Genomic DNA, 11,412 nt, shown 5'->3' with positions numbered 1-11,412 from the left:
TTTATTAACTTTTAATATTTTTTCAAGCGAGAAAGTAACTGTTTAGAGTATATGTTTTGCTTAATGATTGATAAAATAATTTTTTTTGCATTTGATGGCTGCTGGAAGATTTTAAAGAACAAAGATTATCAAACATGTGTGCTGTAATTTTGTTTCTGATGAAGCTTGAAGTTGCAAGCAAAAGAAAAGAACTGCGCACATCCGCTTGTACATGCAAGCATGCCAACATGTTTTTTTGCGGTTGCACATCTTGCGACTTTATTTCCTGTAGCTGACAGTATTTACCACATTTTCAATTAGAAGAGAAAGTAAAACGGTGGTGGGGTTTATTTAGGCATAAATGTTTACAGAATAGACAAAACTGGAGTGGGAAGAATTCGTATGACATTTAAAACATTATTTTCTCTACTGCTTACTGTTTACGCTTTAAGGATCAGTCTGCTGGCAGTACCCACAAAAGGTAGGATGACTCTACCATGACTAAGAAAATATGACCCTTGTAATATTTTTAGCAAACATACAAAATCAAGTTTTCAGAAATATTTATACTGTTAGATTCCAGTTTAGTAAACTGAATAATACAAATGCAAATACAAATGCAACTGTAAATTACTTAAGTACTGTTCACATGTGTCTTTCACTATCAACATGGATTCAAGTAAATTTGTTTTTCTTCACTTCAGGGTAGATTCTCTGTTTATCATTATCAAAAATAATATTTATCCCAAGGGCTGCTTGTTGCCAGTCACAGATCTAGTCTATTCATTGAATGTCAGCCTTATTTCTGTAACATTAACTTTCTACCCATCAGTTCTAGAGAAACCGTGGAGAGAAATCAAGTAGAGGTGAGTGTGTCCGTATTCAGTAATAAAACAGCCCTAGAGGCTAAATCTGGTACAACCATCTCTTTGTTGTTCTACAATGGATTAATGGTATTGTACACTGTCCTGTAATAATAAACTAGTAATTAAAAAGTATATGGACGTGGCTATTCTCGGCCTGCAGAGCCAAGAGAGCTCTGCAGTTAAAAGGCCCATGGTCTATCGCACCATGAGGCCAAGTAGAACACACCCTCAAGAGATCAAGTTTGTACTACTAAATATACTACAAATATTGTAGTATATTATTTTTTATTTTTGGAATTTTTTGCCTTTAATTGATTGGTTTATCGAGAGAGACGGGAAACAGGCACACTACTAGAATTTGCCTTTAAGTGAAGGGCAGGCAGAGAGAGGGGAAATGACACACAGCAAGACGGAAACAGAACTCACTCCCTCTCCTTCAGCCACTTGCTAGTTAAAGCCCTGACAAGACAATTACCGAATGTATCAGTCTTCCTATCTGTCTTCTATCTGTTTCTAACAATAACTAGTGAGTACAAAAGTACTATTGAAGTCTCAATGGTCCAATAAATCAGAACAAAAAATGCTCATCAAAGTGCATAAAAATATTGGGGGAAAAAAGTGGAGATGAAGTTCAGTTGAGTTTATCACAAGAAAATGGACATAAACCCAGCCTGTTCTAGACCAGACTGTGTTGGTCTCTGTATCTCCATTTTATAGTTTACAGAAAGCACTACCTCTTACTATTCAAATTTCTTCCCCTGTTTCTCTTAAATCTAATATGATTTTCTTAAAAAAACAAAACAAGGGTATAATCTTTGTTCTATAAAGTCCCTTCCCCTACTAGGCCTTATTTCAATATTAATTGTGTCATGTTTCTTCTCCTCGTGCAGTGTTACTGCATACTAAGTTTATCTCATTTGTGTTGATTCCATCATTTCTTAGTCAAGTAGCCTACAAGTTGTATGTTTTTTATTATAGTTTAGATGTCAGTTTATTTCATGATATAGATTAAACACTGTTCTATGTGAGTGCACAGTAATTCTTATTGCTTTGTTATTTTATGATCTTGCACTGCTGCTACTATGTTTGCTACATTGTAGTCAGAGCAGGTCAGGTGCCTATTGGTTTCAGCCAGTGTTAGATACTTTCCACTGTCTTGCATTTTCAAGTTACATTTGTAGCCACTGTGGTTTCTTCTCGTACACACATGTACCTCCCTTCTTGCGCTCTCTACTTTCTCAGAGCTCAGTGCTTTCCCTTTTTTTTTTTTACCCAACAAGATATTAACTATAAGAATTAAACTATTTTATGTATCATGTATGTTAGACCATATGCATTTTTAACTATTCCAATTAGTGCTGTCATTTATGTTTTTCAACCCTCTTTAATACATGACATAAAATTAGATGTTTTCTGGGAGAAGCACAATAACAAAAATTCCATTCACCCTGAGTTTTACCCTGTTTCATTCTCCAGCCATGGGAGGTAACAGCACCACATTGGCCGAAGAACAACGTAAGACTGTTTAAGAAAAGCACCGTATTTCCTATTCAGATGGCTATGTTCATTATTTTTGTCTTAACTGAATATGTGTAATGCATTTTTCAGCTCTTCTCAGTGAGCCATGGAGGAAAATAGAGTGGACGTAAGTGTATCTGTATTGTCAGTTGTGACTGTTTCATCACGATCTTTCACAGAGCAAGCTGTTTCTGATTACATTATTCTACTTCATTCTGATTGCAATCATCAAAAAGAATAATTCTCTGTAAAACTACATATTAGTCTGTAATGAAATGTTTCCTTTTATTAACAGAAACAACGACTCTAATCTGAGGATCCTGAAGAGCTACAAACCTCAGACTGAATGTCAGCAGATCAGGATTCTTCTTCATGGGCCATGTGGAGCTGGGAAGTCCAGTTTCATCAACTCTGTCGGAAGTACATTACAAGGAAGAATCTACGTCCAGGCTTTGGCAGATAATATCGGAGGTCACTCCTTCACCAAAAAGGTATGAAGAACTTTTTTTAAAAGCCTGAGGTGTTTAAAGCCTAAGGTGTTTTTCTGTTTTTAACTAGTTTACCTTGTTGTTAAAGTGGGAGGGAGAGAAAAGAAATGGGCACTTAAGTTCCCAAACAGCTGAAAACAGAGTGGTTCAGGTTTATACCAAGTTTGTTTGAAAAAATAATCTAAATCTAGCAACAGTGCATCAAGTTGTCAACACTGCAGGCTGTTAACACTCCCTAATTGAACTTGTTTGCAGTTTTGCTCAGTAGTGATTAAACCTGTATATTTCTCCATTGTTTTATAGTACACAACCTACAAGATCGAAAAAGAAAACCCCAGCATCTTTTACCCTTTTGTCTTCAACGACACCATGGGCCTGATAGGAGGTATCAAGGTGGAAGATGTCGAACTGGCTCTAAAGGGACACATAAAGGATGATTACCTGGTACAGCTACACACACATAAACACACACACACACACACACACACACACACACACAAATCTAACTGTATTCAAATTTCGTTTTCAGTTCAATCCTCTATCCAAAATATCAGAAGATGATCCACTCTACAACGAGTCCCCTGATTTCAACGACAAAGTCCATGTTCTGGTTCTTGTCATTGGTGCTGACAAAGTGTCCATCATGACAGACGACATGGTGAGGAAAATTAAGGAAATCAGAGAAAAAGCCAGCGCCCTGGGTGAGAACAGAAATGTTAATTCTGTTTATTCTTCTCTGTAGTGTTTTCTAGTTCTGCTTCAGTAACTGTTGTATTCCCCCTGAAATCCCTTACTCTGTGTAGTTTGTTCTTTTCTCCATTGACAAAGAAAAGCAGCTGTAGTCTGTTTGTAGTTGATTTTCCTGTTGTTCTTACAGACATCCCTCAACTTGCTATTATCACCAAAATTGACCAAGTCTGTCCTGTAGTCCAAAAAGACTTAAAGAATATCTACAAACTCGAGAAAGTAAAGACAAAGGTAGGTTTAATTATTATTTATTTATTTATTGTTAATCTTGATTAAGATAATTCCCTGTAGGTACAAAGTAAATCAGTCCAATACATTGATTTTTAATAATTCTTTCTGACCAGAAGACTATGCAACTCATTGTTAGGTTTTGTTGTTATATTACATAAGCATCAATGTTATTGAGGAAGTGCACAGTGCAACCTAAACCTTACCAAGCCATGACCTTAATTGTATTAACCACTGTAATGATCAATGAAAACCAGTGAATCTGGTCCTGAACATTTTGCATTTTGTTTTCTTTTTAGATGGAGAAGCTCAGTTCTGACACTGGGATTCCAATGAACTGCATCTTCCATGTGAAGAACTACCATGAAGAAATCGATCTTGATGATAACACTGACACACTGATCCTGAGAGCACTGAGACAGATCATCAGTGTTGGAGAAGACCACGTCAAATTCATGGAGAATAAAAATCCATGATGAATATGCTTGAAGACATCATAAAGGAGTGTATTTCATGATGTCTGAAAATGAATCTGCTATGCTGATCAGCATGATTCTTGGCACAATATCTTTATTTGCTTAACTGATTATTTGTTCTCTTGAAAACTTAAACCGTATCTTATCTTCTTCTGAGTTCTGCCCATTTCAAATGACAGAAAAACGAAATTTCTTCATGTACACTTACAACACCTCTAACTTCTGTTCTGCTTTTATTTTATCAATCAATACAATATAACAAAAACAAACTGGAGTTAAAAAAAACAAACAAACTGTAATATTGTCTTGAATAGTGCACTGTGTAGTTCAAGGGGAGTCGTTGCTTTTTCCATTGTATATATAGTCACTCAATATGCAGCAAATCTGTAGTAGGAGGTTGGGGTGTGTCCCTTTCCTGTCTTTGTTAGTAAGCTGTAGCTTCTACCTCTGTTTAAAGGGACAACGAGGAGTTTCTATTTGGTTATAAAAAAAGTCTCACGTTAATGTGGATGAATCTACGTTACCCACACTTGTTAATGGGCCCATTTTCGATAAATATATAGTTTTGTCTCTATCGTTATGTTGTTATTATTAGTGGTGGTGGAAATGCTGGTCGAGCCGACCAGCGTTTCTTTACTTTCGGTTTCGTGGCGAGTCATGAGAATAACGCCGCTGAATCGCCGTTTATGGTCGGAACTACGACGGTATCTGAACCTCTTTGAACCTCTGACTTTAATTCTTGATGAATGAAAACATGAGTCTGTCTTGCGCTGGTCAAAGAATTTCACGGTGCGGAGGCTCATAAATGTAGTGTGAAAACGCTTCGCTTTTCCAAAACTCCTCGTTGTCCCTTTAAGATGTTGAAATCGGTTATGCTGCTGGTTAGCAGCCGTTGAATAAACTTTGGGAGCCAAAAGGAAGCAATCTTTAAATCTAAATAAAACACAAATAAATGAATGAAACTGATTTATTAACCAGCCCTACAGTATATAACCTTTTTTCCATCTGTCTTGACTGCTCTGTCCAAAATAAAAACAGAAATGCCCCCAAAAAACGTGCAACAGTGTCACTGTTATTGCCATAGATACCTATATAAAGCAGCATCTATTTAACACCATTTTTCTCTACCACCATCTTTTTTGTGCCTGTTTTAGATCACAATGTATTCCGTAAATAGCACTACTGAGACCAGAAACAATGTTAGATATGTTGAATACTACCCAGCAATGAGCGCATCAGGTAAGTCAGGTGAACTGTTCTGATCTACAAATAGACACTCTGCCAGACAGACGGTCCTATAGCATTTACTAGATGAAAAATCACGTTTCACTTGTTTTATACAAATGAGTCCAATGTGTTAAAATAATCTTTTAAAAGTTATTTTTTGTAAACTTAATATAAGTGTTGTGTTTTCTTATGGTTCAAATTCAAGTCCCTGCAACCTCTCCAGGTTTAAGGTTACAGCGCCTCCCACAGACTGGAACGTATGATTACAACTAAAGGATGCATTAAAGTATTGCAGAGAAGTACATTCATCAATTTAACCTCCACCGTTGTCACAATACCAATGATTATAGGCTTGAATAACGTAGAGGCAGATGCAAAGGAACATTAGAAACGTACCTTCATTCTTTGTGTTATGTTTTAGGTATTAAAATTCTTTAGCTGCAGCTCGAACCAGGTCATTAAATATAAACTGATCCACCTACAGAAAAGAAGAAAAAATGTAAAATTTAGATTTTGACAAATACCTATATAAATATAATCTTACTAGTTAACAAAATACTCATCTAAATCTATACACATATAACCTATATCATATTGTGGGGGAAAAACATAAACATGTTGTGAGTGCTAAGTTCTCCATACATTCATTCACAAGTTAATGAACCACCTGTGACTGAAAGATTACACAGATAGATTTTACACTAAGGCTTTACCATTTCACACAGGACATTTTAGCATAATTTTACATTTATTATTTTAGAACATCTATCTACTGGTCAGTTTCTAGTAATATCCCTGCGGTTAGTGCATCAGCTGATCAATGTCTTTCCTGGCTATAATGATATTACCTACTTACTCATCCATCCACTCTTTAGCTATCTTACTTGTATCTACAACTACAATCAATAAAGCTGTCTCTTTTGTTGCTTTTATCTTCTGTTTACTTGATAAGCTTGCTGAAATATGTTGTAAAAATAAAACAACATACTTACGTGTTAGCTGGATCATCTCTCTCCAGCTTCAGGCTATTGTTAGAAAAAAAGGTAACACTACATAATACAGCCCGCGACTTAGAGCGTACCTACCGCTCTCTTTCCGCATAGGTTGCCCCTTATTTCACACAAGTACTGAGTAACTGCGGCTCACTTCCCCCCTTGTTTCCCCCGTGCATTTACAGTGTAACTAGGCTGCGTCTTAGCGCGTAACTCCGGTTAACTTACATCCTGCTTTACACCAACTTCCACACAAGTACAGAGTAACTCTCGCTCACTTCCCTCACGGTTTTACAGTATAACTAGGCTGCATCTTAGCACGTAACTCCTGTCCTACTTTACACCAAATTACACAGTAACTCTCGCTCACCCCGCCACTATTTCCCTGCATTTTACAGTATAACTAGGCTGTGTCTTAGAGCGTAACTCCCGTACAAGTACGTGCTACTTTGCCCGGACTTACAGTGTAACTCCTGGTCATTTCCCACCAATGATTTTAACCAATATTAGAAATTAAAAAGTCTACTACAATATGAGCACAATTGTTACAATCTATTTTTTTTATTGTCAGCAGGAAAATGTCACCTCTATTCCAGAGATTTATTATTAATTAATTAATTGTATGGTTTGGAATACTGAGAAATTGGTATAGAGCATGGAAATTGGTCAATAACAGGCTGGCTGGTAGCAAACTTACCTCTCTAAAATGCACATCTATGAAAGTCTAGTTCTGTCATCCAAGGGCAAAACACAAACTATACAGTAATACATCCACAATAATGAATCATTCAGAGATAGAAAATGTTTTTATTATTTATTAAACAGAAAACACATGACACATCCACATCCATGATCATTCATAAACTTTAATGCAAGTAGATCTTAATTTCCCTGTAAATGAGCACTGTTATTCCCTCCTTAGTGTGCAAATACACTCTAGTTGTCCTGGAGTTACCCAGTAAATACAAGATAGCGGGCTGTATTATAAAGTATTCTTTGTTATTCCCTCCTTAGTGTGCAAATACACTGTAATTGTCTTGCAACTACACTCTAGTTGTCCTGGAGTTACCCAGTAACTAAAGATAGCGGGCTGTATTATAAAGTATTCTTTGTTATTCCCTCCTTAGTGTGCAAATACACTCTAGTTGTCCTGCAACTACACTCTAGTTGTCCTGGAGTTACCCAGTAACTACAAGATAGCGGGCTGTATTATAAAGTATTCTTTGTTATTCCCTCCTTAGTGTGCAAGTACACTGTAATTGTCCTGCAACTACACTCTAGTTGTCCCGTAGTTACCCAGTAACTACAAGATAGCGGGCTGTATTATAAAGTATTCTTTGTTATTCCCTCCTTAGTGTGCAAATACACTCTAGTTGTCCTGCAACTACACTCTAGTTGTCCTGGAGTTACCCAGTAACTACAAGATAGCGGGCTGTATTATAAAGTATTCTTTGTTATTCCCTCCTTAGTGTGCAAGTACACTGTAATTGTCCTGCAACTACACTCTAGTTGTCCCGTAGTTACCCAGTAACTACAAGATAGCGGGCTGTATTATAAAGTATTCTTTGTTATTCCCTCCTTAGTGTGCAAGTACACTGTAATTGCCCTGCAACTACACTCTAGTTGTCCCGTAGTTACCCAGTAACTACAAGATAGCGGGCTGTATTATAAAGTATTCTTTGTTATTCCCTCCTTAGTGTGCAAATACACTGTAATTGTCCTGCAACTACACTCTAGTTGTCCTGGAGTTACCCAGTAACTAAAGATAGCGGGCTGTATTATAAAGTATTCTTTGTTATTCCCTCCTTAGTGTGCAAATACACTCTAGTTGTTATGCAACTACACTCTAGTTGTCCCGTAGTTACCCAGTAACTACAAGATAGCGGGCTGTATTATAAAGTATTCTTTGTTATTCCCTCCTTAGTGTGCAAATACACTGTAATTGTCCTGCAACTACACTCTAGTTGTCCTGGAGTTACCCAGTACCCTCTACTACAGCTGTAACTACTGTCTAAGTAGAACCAGTAAGTTAGAACACAGTTTGTTTCACAAGATAACATCATCTGAAAGTACAGTAATACAAAGACAAAACTAACTGAAGTGTCCCCGACCCTGACATCATAAAGTAACAGATTTCTACTGGCTTTTGTTATTTACATTAAAGTTAAGTTTTGTTCCTTCTGTTATAAACTGTTTAATTTAGTTTTGATCCATCTGTCTGGTCCTTCTAAGTCTAAAATAGTCAGTCAAGTCAGTTTCATCTGACAAAATGTACTTTCTAAGTTAGAAGAGTCAAGTTGAAAAGATCGTTGTGATACTACTATCACACCGGAGTGTGACACTCAGTAATGGAGAATGGATGGGCTCCTCCATAAAAGGTGATCTTGATCTTGATCCAGCTCCTTGGGCCAAAGCAGAGATCAGGGTCATGGGTGGCATGCCATCTCCCTCGTCAGGCACCATTTTCATGGCATCTCAAAAACCTCACCTGTGTAGAAACATAATTATATATTATATCATCAACTTCATCACATAAAATGCATCACTGTAAAACAAAGTGAGAAAATTAATAACTTTGAACGGTAAAGTTTTTCTCATCATGGAATACTTAATCCCGGTTTTGCCTTTCACATCATGAATCATTAGCCTTTTAAACCATAACTTGTGATTTTTAAGCATATTAATCAATTACAAATTATACATATTTTTTTCTTTAACTATTGAGTAATTATTTTAACCATTTAAAAATCTTAAATTTTACAAAATCAATGCTATTACCATACTGTTTCACAACTGTAGGCTGCACCAGTACATTAACTGTTAATGTTACTCTTGACTGTATTCATCATAACATTCATGACCAACAGTAATGTTAGCTAATGGAGCTAATGTGTACAGTACTAACACAAATACAACCTCAAAGCAAAACCGCAGCACTTACAGTTCCCGGTTGCCTGGTGCAGGGGAAAACACACACTATTATCTTTAGCACAAGCTAACATTGCTAGCTGCGTTAGCATAGCTACTTAACTCACCAAGAGGTTGATAACACGGTGAAACTGCCGTCGCACAGGTCCCGGGGTCATCTCTCACGTCTCCCGGGGTGTTTGCTCTGTGTTTATTTCAACATATCACATCGTAGACATTGCATAATTTCCCTCATTTCTCCACTTCGTCTCCTCCTGTCGTCCCTGCGGCTGTGTCAACAAGCTCCGTCCTCGCTGTGAGGTGGGACTTTCTACCTTCTCAACAGGCAACCAATGACAAGTGAGCAGCTTCTGGTCTGACCAATGACAGATGGTCAAAGGTGAGTGACTGTGATTGACAACTTATGTGATCAATGATGAGCAGCGTAGTTAGACAGGTTATAATCAAATAGGATGAAATAAGGTGTCAATCACAGTCACTCACCTTTGACCATCTGTCATTGGTCAGACCAGAAGCTGCTCACCTGTCATTGGTTGCCTGTTGAGAAGGTAGAAAGTCCCACCTCACAGCGAGGACGGAGCTTGTTGACACAGCCGCAGGGACGACAGGAGGAGACGAAGTGGAGAAATGAGGGAAATTATGCAATGTCTACGATGTGATATGTTGATATAAACACAGAGCAAACACCCCGGGAGACGTGAGAGATGAACCCAGGACCTGTGCGACGGCAGTTTCACCGTGTTATCAACCTCTTGGTGAGTTAAGTAGCTATGCTAACGCAGCTAGCAATGTTAGCTTGTGCTAAAGATAATAGTGTGTGTTTTCCCCTGCACCGCGCTAACCGGGAACTGTAAGTGCTGCGGTTTTGCTTTGAGGTTGTATTTGTGTTAGTACTGTACACATTAGCTCCATTAGCTAACATTACTGTTGGTCATGAATGTTATGATGAATACAGTCAAGAGTAACATTAACAGTTAATGTACTGGTGCAGCCTACAGTTGTGAAACAGTATGGTAATAGCATTGATTTTGTAAAATTTAAGATTTTTAAATGGTTAAAATAATTACTCAATAGTTAAAGAAAAAAATATGTATAATTTGTAATTGATTAATATGCTTAAAAATCACAAGTTATGGTTTAAAAGGCTAATGATTCATGATGTGAAAGGTAAAACCGGGATTAAGTATTCCATGATGAGAAAAACTGTACCGTTCAAAGTTATTCATTTTCTCACTTTGTTTTACAGTGATGCATTTTATGTGATGAAGTTGATGATACAATATATAATTATGTTTCTACACAGGTGAGGTTTTTGAGATGCCATGAAAATGGTGCCTGACGAGGGAGATGGCATGCCACCCATGACCCTGATCTCTGCTTTGGCCCAAGGAGCTGGATCAAGATCAAGATCACCTTTTATGGAGGAGCCCATCCATTCTCCATTACTGAGTGTCACACTCCGGTGTGATAGTAGTATCACAACGATCTTTTCAACTTGACTCTTCTAACTTAGAAAGTACATTTTGTCAGATGAAACTGACTTGACTGACTATTTTAGACTTAGAAGGACCAGACAGATGGATCAAAACTAAATTAAACAGTTTATAACAGAAGGAACAAAACTTAAAGCAGAAGTGAGTGATCCGGTCGTTTTCGCTAATGCTGCGTTCCAGGCAGGCTTTTGAAATCGTAAATTACAGCTTCAAGTCACAACTTACGACTTTGTAGCGTTCCAGGCAACCCACTCGTGTTTTTCCGACCTGTTTTACCGGTGAAAGTCACTATAACGGCCACTCGTAACTAGGGGTGTAAAGGTATACCGTACTTCGGTATACCGCGGTATTGTAAAGCCACGGTGGTGACACCGTGAGATTTCCAAGCTCACGGTGACGGTAATTAGCCTAATTAATTATTTTAATATTATGCAGTGCTGCTGCGCAACTCCACTTACACTTTGGGAACT

General features: G+C 37.5%; 1 protein-coding gene across 1 annotated transcript; it reads left to right on the top strand.

The window, feature by feature from the left end:
* Positions 1-329: 329 nt before the first annotated feature.
* On the top strand, positions 330-4,302 carry LOC311007109 (interferon-induced protein 44-like; the record flags this gene model as incomplete). Its single annotated transcript, XM_084000196.1, has 8 exons — positions 330-460; positions 812-845; positions 2,322-2,360; positions 2,454-2,490; positions 2,659-2,854; positions 3,155-3,244; positions 3,381-3,509; positions 4,126-4,302. The coding sequence occupies exons 3-8, from the start codon at positions 2,324-2,326 to the stop codon at positions 4,300-4,302; spliced, it is 666 nt and encodes a 221-aa protein (XP_083856322.1). The 5' UTR covers positions 330-460; positions 812-845; positions 2,322-2,323.
* Between the last annotated feature and the right edge of the window lie 7,110 nt (positions 4,303-11,412).

Source organism: Trachurus trachurus (genome assembly GCF_905171665.1).
Source record: "Trachurus trachurus genome assembly, chromosome: 24".
Classification (NCBI taxonomy): domain Eukaryota; kingdom Metazoa; phylum Chordata; class Actinopteri; order Carangiformes; family Carangidae; genus Trachurus; species Trachurus trachurus.
Note: the sequence above shows the minus strand (reverse complement) of the source record. Positions and strands in the feature narration are given on the sequence as shown.